General features: G+C 59.0%; 1 protein-coding gene across 2 annotated transcripts in view; it reads right to left on the bottom strand.

The window, feature by feature from the left end:
• Positions 1 to 2,759: 2,759 nt before the first annotated feature.
• Positions 2,760 to 17,959, bottom strand: part of TBL1X (transducin beta like 1 X-linked) — a 105,693-nt gene continuing 90,493 nt past the window's right edge. For both annotated transcript variants that reach the window (XM_081125067.1, XM_081125066.1), the window contains exons 5-17: positions 17,422 to 17,567; positions 15,904 to 16,153; positions 13,830 to 13,962; positions 13,200 to 13,341; positions 12,087 to 12,150; positions 11,874 to 11,971; positions 10,919 to 10,979; positions 9,481 to 9,602; positions 7,777 to 7,851; positions 7,249 to 7,376; positions 5,138 to 5,303; positions 3,784 to 3,885; positions 2,760 to 3,129 (exon numbers count right to left, since the gene is read on the bottom strand). In XM_081125067.1, coding sequence (XP_080981193.1) covers positions 3,103 to 3,129; positions 3,784 to 3,885; positions 5,138 to 5,303; positions 7,249 to 7,376; positions 7,777 to 7,851; positions 9,481 to 9,602; positions 10,919 to 10,979; positions 11,874 to 11,971; positions 12,087 to 12,150; positions 13,200 to 13,341; positions 13,830 to 13,962; positions 15,904 to 16,153; positions 17,422 to 17,567 — 1,514 coding nt within the window. In that variant the 3' untranslated portion in view covers positions 2,760 to 3,102. The remainder of the gene's footprint in view (positions 3,130 to 3,783; positions 3,886 to 5,137; positions 5,304 to 7,248; positions 7,377 to 7,776; positions 7,852 to 9,480; positions 9,603 to 10,918; positions 10,980 to 11,873; positions 11,972 to 12,086; positions 12,151 to 13,199; positions 13,342 to 13,829; positions 13,963 to 15,903; positions 16,154 to 17,421; positions 17,568 to 17,959) is intronic.

The raw sequence follows: 17,959 nt of genomic DNA on the forward strand, positions 1-17,959 counted from the left end.
TATGACCTGCTGATTTCCTCTCGAAACAGATGGGCTACGACAGGCAGGTGGTTCTCTTTGCCGAGAGCGTGAGGGCCAGCGGGGCGGGGGGACAGGACGCGCGACGCGGACGGGCGGGGTCGGGAGGTGCTGAGGGACGACATCTGGCTGGCACGTCTGACACAGACAATAAAAACCGCAGAAGCCAGAATCCAAACCCCCGGGGGGCGGCGGAAGGAACTTTTCTGCATTGGACAAGAGACCATTTAAAAAAAAAAAAAAAGGTGGAACAGGCTTAGAAAGAGGAGACACCCCAGAACGAAGCCGACGCTTGCGGTGGACAAAGTGCACGTCCCGTGGCTGTGGCTCCGTGGCCGATGGCGACCCCGTGGCTCCGTGGCCGATGGCTGACCCGTGGCTCCGTGGCTGATGGTTGAGAACAGGAGGAAACTCGAGTCCCGGGGTCGTGCGCGGTCACCTGCCCTCCTCGCCCTCCGTTTCCAGGACGCGCCCTGGATCCCTTCAAACCCAACCGAGGACACCGGGGCCTTCCCGTGGGACACCTGCTCAGAACCAAGGTCCTGTTTGGCCGCTAACAGGTAAGGGTCACTCGCAAAGGTCAAGAGCTCTAAACAGGGCAACGGGTCACAGGACACACGGGGCCCCTGGGTCACACAGGTGGCCCGACTTTCCCAGACAAGTGCTCCTGGCGCGGGCGTCTGAGGGGGTTACTGTGCCCAGAACAGCGGTGGACGCTCACACGTGGTCCCCCGTGGCCACGGCCAGCTCTTCTCTCACGGCCAGTGGTCCGGGAAGCTGGGGAGGCGACCGTCGGCCTCCATCACCGCTGGGCTCCCCGCCGAGCACGGGACGGAGCCCGTGGGGTCCAGGGCCTCAGAGACCTCGGCTCCAACCTCACCGTGGCCAAGAGGTTCGGGTTTATCCGGCGGCCCTGGCTCCCGACCTTCGTGTAAGGACCGTCTCCTGAAGCTCTTCCGCGCGGCCCACAGGTGCCGACGTGTCTGGACCACGGGCCCACCCCGGGCGGCGATGCTCCGCAGACCAGCACGTTTCTACCCGAGGAGGGGTCGGGATGGTGGTCGCCTGCACCTCCACAGACTGCACCCCAAACCTAACGATTTCTCAGGGCTGAGCGATCATCGCAGCGGGTGCCGGCCGCCTTCCGAGATGACGTGGCGCCTCCAGAGAACTCGGACCTCCGCCAAGCTCCAGGCCACGGGGTCCAGGTCACACACCCAACTCGCACACGGCGCGCTTCTCGGTCGTCTCCGCCAGGACCCGAGGAATCCACGTGTCCCGGGGAGCCCGGCGGTGACCGGACCACGGGGGCCGTGGTGTTGCAGGTGGTCCCGGGACGGCCGCCACCCTCCAAACAGCATCCTGCCTGTGGCTGGAACAGAGGCGGCCGTCGCTGCCCACGGCCCGCACCCCGCTCGGCCGCCTCCCGCCCCGGCGGACCCACAGGGACGTGACCACCGCCTCCCGGGGCTCGTCTCAAACACAGGTTAGGACAGTGCAAAGGGTCACCTCAGCCAAGGCAAGGAAACTCCCTCGGGAACAAATACAAAGCCATTTTAATTTCTTAAAAACGGTAAAAAGAGTCATTGTTTAAAAAAAGAAAAACCTCCCAGTCTCTCGGCAGAGAAAGGAGTGACGGGCGCGGGGCGGTGGTGGGCCACACTCTACCCGAGGGCCTTCGGGATCGAGGGCCCTCCCTCCCCTGTTCATTTCCGTCACCTCCGGCCGCGTGACACCCGGGCCGTGGGGTCAGCTGTGCAAGGACTCGCCCAGCTGCTCCGGGGGACTGACCGTCCCGTGAACAAGGTGTCGCCAACAGGAGACACGGGGCCCGGCGGCTTCGTCAGGGCCGCCTGGTTGGGGACGTGCTCCTGGTCGGAGTTCTCCCTCTTCATTTCCCTCCCATGGCCACAAAGGCAGACACCGAGGTCCCACGGGGCCCTCCGGCCGACAGCGGGGACTTGTCCCTCCAGCCGAGGGACATTCGGCTGCCGTCGGGGGGGTCTGCCCGCCACCCCGCGCCCGCCCACCCGTCACGCCCCCCGAGGCCACGGGAATCGCCCCGCCGGCCCTGCCTGCGTCTGTCTGTCTTCCTAGAACATTTAAAAAATACGAAACCACACAAAGCTCTCTCTGTCTGATGGCCATTTTAGGATTTTAAAATTGTTTTAACATAAAAATATTTTTTTTTCTTTTTCCAAAAATACTCCGGGCTCTTCCTCTTATATGTCATTTTTTTTTTTTTTCTCCTGTAAAAAGCCCCCCAGCCCCCTGCCTTCTTACATAAAGCACTTATTTCTCGCTGAAAGTGCCCGTGAGACCTCAGATCTGAAGCAACTTTGAGAAAGGAACCGAGAGAAGGGGGGACGGGGGGGGGGGCGAGAGCCGTGGGGCAAAGATTGAGTCACCGCGCCCCCAAGGCCGCATCGACAGCAAATCGGGACACACGGAACAGAGGACGGACGGCGAGGACAGGGCAGGGGGACAACGCGAAACCGGCCCGCGGACGCAAGGCCCGGATGGCTCCAGCCAACACAAACGCCACCGGACAACGGCCGTAGGAAGCGGGACGTGGCGGGACGACAGCCGCCGCCCCCGGCTACGGGCTCCTCTCTGAGCTTCCTTGGCGAGAGCGGCGACCGCAGCGTCCGAATCGTCCGGACACACCCGGCCCGCGGGGGAGAGCTTCGCCGCCCCCTTTGGTTTGTCGCAGCACTTTCTGTTTTTGGCACAGCTTCTTCCCCCCGCCCGTCTCGGCCGTCAGAGCCCGTCGGCGGGAACCGAACCTCGCGCCCCGCCGGCCCGTGGCTTCGGGCTTCCCAAGCGGACTGTCCCCGGTGGAAACCATCTCCCCCCTCGGGCAGGACTGTGTGTGTGTGTCTGAAACTTTTGGATGAGGACTACGAGAAACAGAGGCTCCCGCGGCCGGGAGGGGTCGACTTCAGAGTCCACGCCCACGCGCCCGCCAGCCCGCCCGCCCGCGTGGGGTCCGGAGCCCGCGGGGTCGAGTCTCAAGGATGCCGCCACCCCCCACGCTCGTTGCTGGTCCGTGAGAATTCTCTTCTTTCCCGCAACATTTCGGGCTTACTTCCGCAGATCTAACACACACACCTGCAAGGGGAGAGAGGGCCCGTTAGCTTCAGAGACAACAGAGCTGAGGCTGGCACATGATGCCGCCCGAGGGCCGAATCAGGCCCACCGGTTGTGCTTTATAAATAAAGTTTTATTGACACACGGTCATGAACGTTCAGAGGCGCTTTAACAACAGGCTAGCGGCTGAGCCTCTGACCGACCCACCCACCCCACGTGAACAGCACAGGCGTGAGGAGCCAGGTCAGGGGCAACGCCGGGGGCCAACGTGGTGACAGCGGCCAGGGCAGGTATCACGGCCCAGACACCGAGTGGCTGGGCAGATGACAACTGAAGCCTGAGCTCGCGGCCTCTGGGAACCCGTGGGGGCGACATGGACACTCGGGAGGCAGCCCCCCCAACCCCGGCCTTAGAGCTCGTGGCATCTCAAGCGCAGGGGCGAATCGAACAGCCGGGCATCTCACGGGGACCACAGTAGGGCCCGGGGACCCAGCGGCCCAGGGAACGCAGTCCGGGCCTTTGTCAGCAGAGGGCCCAGGCTGGGGGCACACACAGGGGGCCGAGCCGGGAGCGAGTGTCTCAGCCTCGGCATCCGGGGTCAGCGACCTGGCTCTGCCCCCCCCCCCCCCGCCCGCGCCCCCCGCCCCCAGCGAACCCCGGGCGCTTGCTGCTTACGGAGCCGTCGGACGCACTGGCGCCCACTTTGTCCCCTCGGGCGTTCCAGCAGACCTCGAAGATGCCGCCGGTCCCTCGGTAGCTGTGCACGAGGCTCCCGCTCTGCAAAGCAAAGCGGTCGTCACGGTCGATGCGAGGGGCCCCCCGCCCCCCAACACGGTACCATGAAAATTGTCAAACACGCAGGAGGTAGGAACCTCCAGCCAACACCGTGGTGGCCGCAGAAACGCGTCTCTCCGACTGCCCACCGCCTGAGCGAGGCCGACCTGTGCCTGCCCGCGGACCCGCCTCTACATTTCAGGCGGGGACACGCCTTCTAGGGCCATTTCAGGCGGGGACACGCCTTCTAGGGCCATTTCAGGCGGGGACACGCCTTCTAGGGCCATTTCAGGCGGGGACACGCCTTCTAGGGCCATTTCAGGCGGGGACACGCCTTCTAGGGCCATTCCCAGCCAAGGACTGATGGCGCTGAGGACACTGAGGTGGCCAGGAACCGGGGAGGGAGCCAGGCAACAATATTATATATATTTTTTTATATCGAGAGGAGCCTTCCTCTCACTGAGCATGAAAGAGGTTGTGATTTATAAAAAAAGGGCTGAAATAATTGGATGCAGTTTTGACCTTCAGCAGCACCCAATGTCATTTTTCTGCGAGGGCGCTTTACAAATCCACCCACCACCGTCTCTATGAGCAGAGACGCCCGCACCTTCTTCCGGGGAGGCGCGCCCTCCGGTGGCCTATCCGCTCGGGGGCAGGGCCCGCGTGAGGCAGAGCCTGGGGAGCCCCAGGTCTCAGGGGCCTCGTGGCCCCCGGGGGGGGTGGGGGGGAACCTGGCGCACACACTACCACCCCTGCCACAAGGGGGCGCGGGCTCCACGCCAAGGCACCGACTGTCGACCCAGCCACAGGGGCTCAGGAAGGCACGGTGGGTTAAGGGGAGAGGGGAGGCCGTCGACACCACCCCCAGATCACACAAACGGGATCGCTGGCTGCCTGCATCGGCTCCGACCCCCTCCCCCCATCAGCAGAACCACGGGCTGGCCCCCCGGAGAGTGTGAAAGGCATGGCACTTGTCACCCCAACCTGAGCGCATCTCTGGAGAGAAAAGACTGGGTCACGCTCTTCCGAGGTGACGGCTCGTGCCCAAGAAAAGGCTGAGGCAGGAAAAGTAACAGAGAAGGGTGGGCGTCCCTGCGGGCAGACCCCTGGCCCATACGGAGCCCAGGGCAGACCGCACCCGGCCTGCGGTCCCGCTGGGGAGTCCGGTGCCTCACACCCATTCCCCGGCTGCAGTTTCGAGCCCGGCCACCGAAACGGGAGCGGGCATTGCTCGGGGAAAGGAATCGGGGCTCACCTGCGTGTTCCAGATGTGCACGCACTTGTCGAAGGAGCCGCTGGCCAGGTGCTTGCCGTCGGGGCTGAAGGCGACGCTGTAGACGGGCTCCTGGTGCTTGGTGAGCGTGTGGATGCACACGCCGCGCTCCACGTCCCACAGGCGGACCGTGGAATCGAACGAGGCGCTGAGGAGACAGGAGCAGGCGTCACCACAGGCACACGGCGTCCCTGCGGCTCCCCCCGAGCGCTCTACCAAACACCACTGCGTGGCTTTCCTTTCGCAGCTTTACATTTCCAGAGACGACAAACAGGCATGCTTTGTCACGTCTAAAACGTGACTCAGAGCCCAGCCGGTGCGGCTCAGCGGTTGAGCACCGACCTACAAATGAACCAGGTTGGTCATGGATCGATGCCCGGGTTGCGAGCTCAATGCCCAGTAGGGGGCGAGCAGGAGGCAGCCGATCAATGGCTCTCATCATTGATGCATCTCTCTCTCCCTCTCCCTTCCTCTCTCTGAAATCAATAAAAACCTATTAAAATGTGACTCAGATGCTTCGACGACAAAGCCATTGGGGAGCTGCCATCTGCCGTTCTCTCAACGGGGACTCACCAGGCGCTGCTACGTCCGTTTCACATTTGTCGACTAAAAGGACAATTCATGCTCGTGACGCAAGAGCACTGTCCAGGCCACCAGAAGGTGATTCTACCATGTTCTATACCAGTCATTCAAGTGGCTTTTCAGAAATTACGGGAAACCAGATACATCGTGGCCTTTGTGTTCCAGGATTCGGCCACTCAGCTCACGCAGGGATTCCCTCCTTCCAGCGTTTTCTAAGCAATGGCCTCGGGTCGAGCCATTTCTGCAACAAGGGTCATTGCCGCGAAGGCTGCCAGGCCAGTGCCACGTGGCAGAGACGGAGGGTCCCTCCTTATCGCCAGGACTGGGCCACCCGCCTCCTGTCCCCATCCTCCTCCTCTGCAGCTGCACAGAATAAACCACCGCTGCCTCCTGGTGACCAGACGTCCCCCACGAATGCACTGTTTCCTGGCTGAACACGCGCACACGTGTGTGTGCACCACGGACTCCAGAGCCCCAGGGAGTCCAGCACCAGCTCAATCTCTTTAGCTTGTGTTTTTAAACATTCTTATTAAACCGCAGGAACGAGAGTGAACGTTGTATCCTGACCGGGGTCCCGTGAGCACAGGGGCGAGACAATCCCGTGCCCGGCAGCTGAAGCGGTGTGGCTCGGGGCAGCCCGCGGGCCACTCACACCCCCTTTCCCCAGTTCTGGGAAGAGCCCGAGTGGCCAGTCCGCCCCTCCAAAGCTGCTGCCTTAGGGGTTCCCCATATAAATGGCTTGGTCAGGCTTGGCCAGGGCGGGTGGGGGAACGCTTTACGGCCCCTCAAAACTCTCGCCACCTACAGCTCCAACTGAAGTAAGTAAACCAAGGCCACGGTCCAAGCTGAACTCTGCGTCCTTCTCTGTCGTAATGAAAACGTTCACAAAGCCAAACGCTGGAAGCCGGACACATCACCACCCCTCGCAGGGCCTGCTGGTTACAGGGAGCTATCTGTACCTGCAGCCAGGGCTCATTTCATAGCTTGTCTGTGGCCCTATCAAGGGGAGCTACTCTTGGTATCGCCTGGAAGAGTGTAAACTCATTCACGACACACCTTAGCAAGACTTTCTGTTTCCTTTGATACAAGTAACATTTACTGGCCACGTTTCTGTCCCCTCCAATACAAGTAACATTTCCTGGCTACCTTTCTGTCCCCTCGATACAAGTAACATTTACTGGCTACCTTTCTGTCCCCTCGATACAAGTAACATTTACTGGCTACACTCCTGTTCCCTTCGATACAAGTAACATTTACTGGCCACGTTTCTGTCCCCTCCAATACAAGTAACATTTCCTGGCTACCTTTCTGTCCCCTCGATACAAGTAACATTTACTGGCTACACTCCTGTTCCCTTCGATACAAGTAACATTTACTGGCCACGTTTCTGGCCATAACTTTTACAGAATAACTTTTCTGTTCCCTTGGATAAAATAACGTTTCCAGTCACAGCGAGCAGGGCTGCTTTGGGGAGTCGCGTTCGACTGGGCCGCCGGCCACCCCCCGCTTACCTGGCGAGCATGATGCTAGAGTTTGGGTTGCTGGTGGCTGGCCCGGTCGGACTCCACTTTATGGTATAGATCTCTTTGCTGTGAGCTTGCAGGTCGTGGACACACGTATCCTGCTTCATGCTCCAGATCTAGAGGACACAGCAGGGAGACCGTGAGCCAGCGCTGCTCCTCCCGCCATGGACGGTTCAACATCGGTCACTCTGTGAGCGCTCATTAGGTTTGGGGCCCTGGGGGAGCTCGCCGACCAGCCGGTCGCTGCCTAGGCAAAACCCTGGGGGCGTCAGTGGGAAGGGGAGGTTCTCAGCTCGATCCTCAACTGATCAATAAGCGTTAACTGGGTGACAGTGAGTCATCGAGTCACAATGGGGAAAACTTATAGCAGCAGGAAGAGTGTTTGTTATAAAATTATGGGCTAGAGCAGCCGTGAACCTCAGACCAGCACTCAGTACATGGGATCAAAGAGCTCATCCTTCCTGGCCACGACCACGACCACGACCACGACCACGACCACAACCACGACCACGCTACCTTTAACGTCATGTCATCCGAGCAGGATGCTAGCAACATTCCGGAGGGGTCCCACTTGATGGCGTTGACCTCATTCTGAAAGAGAGCAAAGGATTTTACAAAGAAATAAAGGCCCGTGAGTAGGTACCGCAACCGTCCAGCAGGGGGCAGGAGCGCTCCACCCTCTCTGCAGAGTTAACTCAGTCACGCTGGGTATGGACCACCCCCCATGGACCACCCTTCGTGGTCTTACTCTGCCTTCCTCATTTATGCAAAAGCAAGGCCACATACCGTGCAAGGCCAGTCACCCGCATGCACGTTTCCCTAAACAAAATCACAACCAGGGAGGCCATGCGTTTACACATAAGCACAGCCCAGAAAACCAAGACGGCCACAGGTGCTTGGAAACTGACAATGAAAATCCGTTTCCTATGCACTTTCACTAGCTCAGTCCGTGTACATTTGTAGAAGGCAGTTCTCTTTCCGTCGTGAGTGGAGGGGGGGGAGGGGAATTGGGGGAGTCAACACTGCTTAAAACACTGCAGCGCAGCACAGTGGAAACCTCCAGCAGACGGTGGGACATCTATGGGGGGGGAGGCAGCAAGGCCCCCCCCCCCCCCCCGTTTATAAAGGCGCCGCAGTGTGGAGGTGGGGACGGCGTGTGGGGCATGGAGAGCTCGGGAATAAGGTAGGAGCAGGGCGGCAGGTGGGGGGCTGCTCCCAGGGCCTTCCTGTGGGGTCCGCTTTGCCCAGGACAGCACCGCTCATCCTGCCGCCCGGGCCTAACAAGTTCACACTCGCAACGAGTCTCCACTGCCACGCGCTCTGGTTTGCATGGTCACTCTACGGTCGTGACACCCGCTAAGGACACGAGTTTGGAAGGATACGAATCGGAGCGGTGACAAGGCCACACCTGTGTTCCAGGTGGTGCCCAGGGTGGATGGCCCGAAACAAAGGGAAGAAGGAAGCCTGGAGTCCACGGAGGAGGCCCCTGGGGACGTGGGGGGGGGGACTGGAAAGGGGTGTGTGAGGGATGTTACGAATCGGAGGCGGGAGCGCTGCAGGCGGGAGGTGCTCACACAGCAGGACGCCCAGGCGCGCGGGGACAGGGGGTCGGACACCACAGGGATGGGCCCCGGGGAGGCCCTGCGGAGCCTCGGGTGCCGCTCTGACGAACTCGGTGAGAAGCCAGCTGGCGCCTGAACCGCCTGGGCTGAAGGTTGCCGTTTCCCAGCAAATTCGGGAAAACTGAACCCTTCCTATGATCTCTTTTGAGTTCGTTAGCCTCAGTGCTGCAAACTGCGATCTGCCGTGAAACCCGCCCATTAAGATTTTCATTTCAGACATTATTCCTCTCAGTTCTCAGATTTCCATTTGACCGTTTTAAAAAATATACAGTTTTCCTTTCTCCGACGACATTCCCCATCTATTCACTCACTACAAACATCCCTTCCTGTATGTCCTCAAACATTTGTCTAATAGCCGCTTTAAGTCTTTCCTCTAAAATCCAACATCTGGCTCGTCTCAGGACCTGTTTCCTCCACTGCCTGCCCGTAACTGGGTTAATGCAACCACCTGAGATACCACAGCAGCCCGAGCAGCAAAGGGCTGCAAAAGAACTGCTCCGTGGCCACAGCATCTTTTCATCCCGGGCACAAGGGAGACGGGTCCCCCTCCCAGCACATTCCCACGAACCCGGGCCCCACCGTCGGGACTCGCACTTACCGTGTGTCCTTGGAAGGTTTTGACAGGGCGGTCGCAGCTGAGCCTGCAGACGTGAATGCACATGTCTGTACTACAGGAGGCAAAGGTGGTGTTGTTCTGCCAGTCCACGTCGAGAGCGGGGGCTGGGGGCACAGAGGGAGGGCGTCGGCGTTTACTAACCGCACGGAGCTCAGGTGATTAACAACCATTAAAAGCATAGTCAAGCCCGGTCGGCGTGGCTCAGCAGTTGAGTATGAACCTATGACCCAGGAGACTGGTTCGATTCCCGGGCACCCCGGGGTGTGGGCTGGATCCCCAGCCGGGGGCGTGCAGCAGGCAGCTGATCAATGACTCTCATCATGGATGTTTCTCTCTCTCTCTCGCCCTCTCCATTCCTCTCTCTGGAATCAATAAAGACATTTTAAAAATAATAATTAAAAAAAAAAGAAAAAGCACGCTCAGGAAGCCTTGCCCGGCCAGTGTGGCTCAGCTGGTTAAGAATCATCTCACGCACCAGCAGGTCGCCAGTTTCATCCTGGTGGGGGCTGTGCAGGGGGCAGCCGGTCAATGCTTCTCTCTCATCAATGTTTCTCTCTCTCTCTCAAAGCCAATAAAAACATATATATTTTTTAAAAAAGCGTTAGAGGAACCTTATTGCTGTTTACCACGCCTCAGGATCACACACCTGGTGTAACACAACTTCAGGATCGCACACCTGGTGTAACACAGCCTCAGGATCGCACACCTGGTGTAACACAGCCTCAGGATTGCACACCTGGTGTAACACAGCCTCAGGATTGCACACCTGGTGTAACACAGCCTCAGGATTGCACACCTGGTGTAACAGCCTCAGGATGAAGGCTCCCACCATTCCCTATCTGATAAGAACTTCTGTACCAAAACTGTGCGCACAACGCAGTTTACCCTGGTTTCCTTGTAGGAGCCTAGAATGTGGGTACAGCCAGGCAGACAGTGCCCGGGGGACCGGCCCCCAGTTACAGTCCTGGACACTGAGTCTCCAGTGAGCTTCCCTGGAGGATGACCCTCCACGTGGCCATCACCACTTGTTTCTGGGGGAATCCGACCTGTCCTGGGGGATTCCGCAGGGAGAAAACCCTGGGACACGCTGGATTTCGCCCTGTGCACCTTCCCCCCTTGGCTGATTTCGCTTGGTGATAAACCTGAGCTGTGAATCACTGGATCTGGGGAGGGTCTCAGGGATGCCCAGCACAGGCCCCGTGACTGGCAGGAGAAAGGGGTACACACTGGTCCCGGGATAGGTTCCCTGTAGTATTTTTGTTTCGACACTGGGGAATCTGCATCTTGTAGGCCTAAGAACAATGCTCACCACGCTGGATTCCACAGACGAGCTGCTCTGAACATTCAAGGTCACCTTGCGGGACATTTCACAGGGACCCTGAGTTGTTATTTTCACGTTACAAAGGAAAACAAGACTCACCAGAATGAAAGGGGAACTGCTGTTTGGCCTCTCCCGTGTGCGCGTCCCAAATGATCGTGGTCTGTGCTCCGCAAACAGAAAGGACACGTTAGGGACCATCCTTCTCACCAAGTTTTTTCCAGGAAAATTCATCGTATGAGACAAGGCAGTGAGTCCCTGCTCCTTCCTCAACGCATAAGACAGAGGGGAGTGTGGGTGACACTTGAATTAGAGCCGCTCGGCAGAAATCCAGCGGTCGTCTGGCGAAAGGCTCCATCCAGTGTGCCAACCACAGCATCTCCGCTTTTCATATTAGATGTGAGGCTGTCTAGTGTGAACGAAGGGTTGATTGGCTTAAAAGAGAGAGATAAGAAACGCACAATTTGCCCGGGCCTGTGTAGCTCCGTGGTTATGGGGTCGGCCTGCACACCGCAGGGTCTTGGGTTCAATTCCTGGCCAAGGGCACGTACGTACCTGGGCTGCCGGCTCGAACCCCGGGCCCAGTCCAGGCAGGTGCAGGAGGCAACCGATCTGTGTGTCTCTCTCACATCGATGTTTGTCTCTCTCTCTCTCCCCCCCTCCCTCCCACTCTCTCTAAAAAGTAATGGAAAAAATATCCTCACTCCTTGAGTCAAGATTAAAAAACAACAACTCACAATTCACTGCCTAGCGTGGGGCTCAGCAAACTTATTTTTTCACCAAGGCCCAGGTGGTCACTATTTCTGGCTTTGAGGCTGTCGCCGACTACGCACCCCACGGGAATGGGGGACCTCCGCACGGGTCTGTGGAGCCGGGGAACATGTTAAAGAGATGCTGGGCTGTGAACGAATGGCGAGGTCACAGCCCCGAAACCCACCAAGCGCCGCACAGGCTGCCTCGATTTCCTAAGGGGGAGCAGAAAGGCTCCGGAGGCCAAGAAACCGGTGCCATCTGAGACGCAGAGCCAGCGGGCACCTACACTGGAGCAGATACTCGCCTTGTCCACACCCGCACTCAGAATGTAGTTCCCCTTCTTGTTCCACTTCAAGGCAAAGATGGGGCCTTTGTGTTGGCCCAAGGTGCTGGCCAGGTTGCCTGTTGCGCAAACAAACAACAAACACGCTGAATTCAAGGTCACGACCCGTTTGCGCCCCGATTCCACCCCAAAGCGGCTCCCGTCCCCCCCCCGGCGCGAGCGAGCAGGGCTTACCGTCTTCTGTCCATATTCTTGCAAAACCGTCGTAGGAACCGGTGGCCAGCAGCGTCCCATCGCTCTGCGGGGCAGAAAGAGACGGGCCAACAGGGACAGCTCAGCTGGGGCAGCTCTGACAAACCGAGGGGGACCCCTTACCCAGGGCTGGGCCACTCTGACCTCATCACTCAGCCCCCAGTTAGAGACTCACCAACTCCATCTCCCTGCTTATCTCACATAAAAATATATTTTTAAATACATATTTTTTATTAATTTCAGAGAGAGTGAGACAGAAAGAGAGAAATATCAGTGATGAGAGAGTCTTGGATCGGCTGCCTCCCACACGCCCCCGACTGGGGATCGAGCCCGCAACCCGGGCATGTGCCCTGACCGGGAATCGAACCGCAACCTCCTGGATCCTAGGTCGATGCTCAACCGCTGAGCCACGCCGGCTGTAAGGTGCCACAACCAAGCAGAGGAGGGGGTTAAGGAAAACGCGTTGAGACCATTCGCCCCGATGACAGAATTAGAAACGCAGGTGAAAGTTATAATGGGGCTTTGGAGACTTTAGTGAGCTTTAAACAACGTGATTATATGTACAAAAGAATACAGTTTGTGGCCCTGGCCGGTGTGGCTCAGTGGTTAGAGCACCGGCCCGCACACAGAAGGGTCGTGGGTTCGATTCTCAGTCAAGGGCACGTACCTGGGCTGCAGGTTCACTCCCCGCTCCCGGTTGGGGCAGGTGTGGAAGGCAACCGATCGATATGTCTCTCTCATATCAATGTGGTTTTTTCTCTCTCTCTCCCTTCAATTTTCTCTCTGAAAAGCAATGGAAAAAATATTCTCAGCTGAGAATAAAAAAATAAAAACAGTTTGTGATGAAATGACAGAATGTGCAGAAACGCTACGAAAGGCAAGAGAGAGTCAAAGGAAGGAGTAAAGAGCAGGGTGTCCCCCGCGTAAATGCACGTAACACCCGCCGTGGAAATGTCAAAGCAGACAGCCCCGTGTGCTTGGCCACAGGACACGAGCGGCCACAGGGCAGCCAGCTAGCTGCCTGCCCGGCATGACCGGCTTGGTGCTTGGGCACGAAGCCCCCACGACACCCGCAGCCCGGACGGTCGCGCTTACGTTCCAGTCCAGCGAGGTGACGTCCTTGTTGCTGGGCACGTCGTGGCCCCCTTCTCGGATACAGTGCCGCAGCACGAGCTGGGTGGAGGCCCCGTTGCTGTTCTCATTCAGGTTCCAGATCCGGGCAGTGGAGTCTCCGGACCTGCGGGGGGACACGCTGCACTCGGCTGCCGGCCCACCCACGGGGTGGCTCTTCTTCCCACTGGGCCACGGCTTCAGTGCCTGCGGCCACGGCCACGGCCACGGCCACGGGCAGAGGCCAGTCTGCTCTGGCAGGGGCACGGTGAGGGGCCCGGGGGCGGGCTGCATGAATCCAAACCCGTGCACGCACGGTACTTGTTTGCTACTTTCACCCCGTCTTTGCTGCACTGAGTAATTCTAATGCCGGCATCAGCCCCCACCCAGGGAGAAAACAGCTCTGCACGAGGCCTTCTCCACAATCTGACCACAGCTGGAGGTACCCAAGGGAGGGTGGCAGGGTCCCCCAGGCCTCGGTCTGCACACCTGGGAAGGTGTCCCCGGCAGGCGAGAGGGAGCAAGCTCGTGGCTCCATGAGGGGGAACTTGGTGCACAGTGAACAGCTCGGACCCGGGCCCTGGAGCACCCCCCCCCCCACGCTGCTGTTCTTACCCGGAGGCGAGGAGGTCGCTGACAGGGTTCCAGGCACAGATGAAGACCTCAGACTCGTGGCCCCGGAGGACCGTGGCTTTGTTGGGTGGGATCTCGACGTCCCCATCGATGTCCATCGGCTTCGAATGATTATCTGCCGTAGGAAACAGGAGGAGACCCGTGGCCGAGCAGCCCAGGAGCGCGGTGCGGGCCCCGCAGCCCCACAGCCAGCCTCTTTCTAGGTCACGTTGCCTCTGGCGATCACCACTGAACCACGGCTGGCGTCACTTAGTGAATACGTTACCTTCACTTACCAAGGACAGGGAGGGGCAAAGGAGGTCGACAGTTGTAAACATGTGAAAGTTTACTCTCGTACGATTATTTAATTACTGTATTATTTTTCCATACAAACTATAACTCACTTTTGCCCCACCCTGTATGTTATATTTATTCCAAGTTTGTTTTTTATTAATTGATTTCAGAGAGAGAGAAGGAGAGGGGGAGAGAGGAACATCAATGCTGAGACAGTCACTGATGGGCTGCCTCCTGCACGCCCCCTGCTGGGGACCGAGAGCATGAGCCCTGACTGAGAATTGAACTGCGACCTCCAGGTTCATAGGTGGCTGCTCAACCACTGAGCCGCGCCGGCCGGACTCTTTATTCCAAGTTTGACAGAGGAATAGAAACAGTTATTTATTCTCTGTACGTAGGTCCAGTCAAATGTCTAACAGTCACTGGGAGGAATTAAAGGGGAAAGAGACGACAACAGCCAGCTGGCTTGAGCCGAGCCCCGAGGCTCCTGTCTCTTGATGGGACTAGGTGTCCCATCTGGGAGCGCCTTTCTGAGATGTCACCTCGTCACCTGTGAGGCTGAGCGTCAGATGCCACCAGTCTCTCAGAATGCCTGCCCCCACGCACCTCCTGCCTTCAAACGCCCTTGTTTCCTTGGGACTCAAGTGCCGTTTTCCGATTGGGGCCACCTTCATATCAGACCTCTCACGCCCAGCAGAATCGCCAGGCTTTGTAGCCAAGGCAGCCTGTCCTGGAAGGACCCTGGTGGCCAGGTCCCGGGTTTCCGGGTGGGCATGGTGACGGAGCAGACATGCAACACTACATGACACCCTCGAGAGAGCATCTTAAAGAATGGCTGTTTCCCCCCAAGTGGCAGAAGGAAAAAAAGATTAATGAAAGTGAGAATGAAATGTCGGTTCGGATACCCGGTCTGTCTGTAGCTGGTCTTACAGCGTTTGGAGCCAAAGGAGATAGGCCCAGGCCTCAGGGAAGATGTATATGATATATTCACATCTACACGTACACGTGTACACACATGCACACATCCACACGCACCCACACATACACATATGCACTCAAATGAGCACATGCACCCAAAGGCACAACTCACATGTGCATATTCACACACACACACACATTCACACACGAACATAATACACACTCACATGCACACACACATATTCACATATACATGCACACTCATGTGAACACACTCATGTGCATTATATATACACACACGTATACATATACACACACACATGCATTCTGAACTCAGACCCAAAGCCATCTCTGAATGTATAAGCAGCCTGTGGAGGTGCAGTCGGGTTCTCGGGGTAGAAATTTGGCTCTCTGACCTATTTGCCACGCACTTTTGGGCAATCACCTAACAGGGACGAACCTCCTGGGATTTGCAAAGACCAAGTAAGCCGGCACCCCCTCCCTGGGGCCTGGGGCCCGCTCAGTACCCAGGAGCTCAACTGTTACATGAGAATTTGGCCGAAAACCCTCCCACAGAGACGGGATCGTGGACTGGGGCCGACACCACGAAACTGTATGTCGGATGCGGATCACATGGTACGTGTCCCTGTTACACGCAATCAGTCCTCAGAGCAGCAGTTTCCTAAAGGTGGGGGCCTCATGCCTGAGGGTTTTGAGGAGACTCGGGCGTGAAGCTCTGCAGGCCTCAGGGGAGCAGACGCCAGGACGCGCTCGGAAGACCGGGCAGCCGGCAGATGCCGGCGGAGCCTCCGGACTCAGACCACAGAAACCGCCAGAAGCTCCCAGAGCCCGGGGCCCCCCTTACTTATTGCATGTGCTCCGTTCTCCTCGCCGTTCACCGTGGCCTCTCCGTTCTTTGGTGGGTTGGGCTGGGAAACGGCCGCAGGGGTGGCCGTGGCCGCCGTGGCCCCCGTGGCCGCCGCCGCGGCGGCGCTGGCCTGCTGCTGAGCGAGCTTCTCCCGGAAGGCCTGCTGCCTCGTCTGCACCACGTCGGGCATCACCGCGTCGATCAGGGACAGGGACTCTATGGGGCGGCCGTCAAACACTGTGCCGTCCTGGGGAAGCCACGGGAGAGCCATCAGCCCTGCGGCCCCGGGCAGGGCAGTCTGCAGTCCGGGCAGACAGGTGCGGGGCCGGGGCGCGGAGAGGGTGGCACGCAGGGGCCTGAGGCAATGCCAAGGCGCTGGGCAGACTGGGGCGGGCGGGGGTGAGCATGGGTGCAGGACAGGGTAGACCCGCTGTCCTCAGTGGGGGCACAACGCGTGGTAAACACCACACTGAGCTGGGCCATGAGGGACGTCTGCACCCTGCTATCATATTTCACGTAAAAGGTGCTCTCTCAGATGCAATGATTCTCGGGGAGGGGGGGGCTGTGCCCCCTCAGGGGAGTGGCAATGCCTAGAGACCCTCCTGGTTGTCACCGCTGGGGCAGGAGATGCTGCTGACATCTGGTGGAGACCAGGGATGCTGCTCGACACACAACCGCACAGGGCAAAGAATGAACTGGCCCCAAGCGTCCAGAGCACCCCGAAGCCTGCCCAGGTGCCAGGACAGTCCCTGCGAGTAACTGCCCTTCAGCGTGGGAGACCGTGTCTCAGAAACCTCGAGCCCGCATGAGCGATTCCTGCACCACGGGGGACTTGGCTCCGCGAACACCCGTCCAGCTGACGGAATGAAATGCCCACGAGCGCCCTTTGAAATGCCTCCATGCCCTGGCCGGGTGGCTCAGCGGGTTGGAGTGTGATCCCGGGCACCGAAAGGTCATGGGTTCGATTCCTGCTCAGGGCACATACCTAGGTTTCGGGCTCGATCCACGCTTGGGGCACATACGAGAGGCAACGGATGGCTGTTTCTCCCCCTTCCTCTCGCTAAAATCAATACACACACCCTCAGGGGAGGGTGAAGGAAGGAACGGCCTCCGTGGGTCAGGGAGCAGACGGGACACAGCCTCGGCCCGCCCACAGCAGTGCCGTTTACTTCTGATCCCCCCTTTTCAACTTCCCTTCGTCATCTCTCTCCATCCGCGGGGAACAGGTTCCCACATGCTTCACAGCGCAGGAGAAAGGTCCTTCCTTAGAGAGTGCCCCCGGGTCAGCCCCCCAAACCCAAGGCCTCGGGCCGGCTGCTGGGAGGAGAAACCGTGCCTGTGTGCTCTCGACAGGAGCCCCAGGGAGAAGGGACAGCTGCGGGGAAGCTGGAAACACAGCATTTCAATCACCCATCACCCTGGTCGCCTTCCGGGCTGGGCCTGTTTGCAGAGCCCCGGGGGGGGGGGGGGGGCAGCCAGGGCCAGGTCTCCCCGCCCCGCCGGGGGCGCACCTACCTCGTTGATGCTGATCTCGGCCTCCACATACTGAAGCCCCTTCTGCAGGATCGATATGAGCGCGGCCGGTGGCACGAGCGTCCCGTTGATGTTCGACTGGCTGATGTGGCTCTCGATGCCGAACGTGAACGCCGAGTGGGAAAAACCTGCGGCGACGGGGCAGGCGGCGTGAGGCCTGGACCGCGGGCGGGGGACGGCCACGGGGACCTCAGGGGGCACCGCTGGCCTCAACCGCGGACGCCCGGCTTCTGGTTTGGGGGGAAGCGGGCGGGATGGGGCGGGGGGGGGGAGATGCAGACCCAGGAAGACCCACGTTTCCACAGCAGGGAAAAACAGCTCGAAGGGCACAGCCGGCTCAGCATTATTAACAAACAGGGGACAGAGTCTGCCCGGTTAGATGTGTCTGTGGCTGAAAGCTGGCCCCGGCTTCCCCCTGGGTGCCCACCACTCCTGGGAGCTCAGTGCTGAAGCCTCTCTGCGCCCCAGGCCCAGCTGCGGTGCACCAGGGCCCGGCCTCAGCCGAAAGCACAGGGCTGGC

The sequence above is a fragment of the Miniopterus schreibersii genome (assembly GCF_964146895.1).
Source record: "Miniopterus schreibersii genome assembly, chromosome: X".
Taxonomy (NCBI): domain Eukaryota; kingdom Metazoa; phylum Chordata; class Mammalia; order Chiroptera; family Miniopteridae; genus Miniopterus; species Miniopterus schreibersii.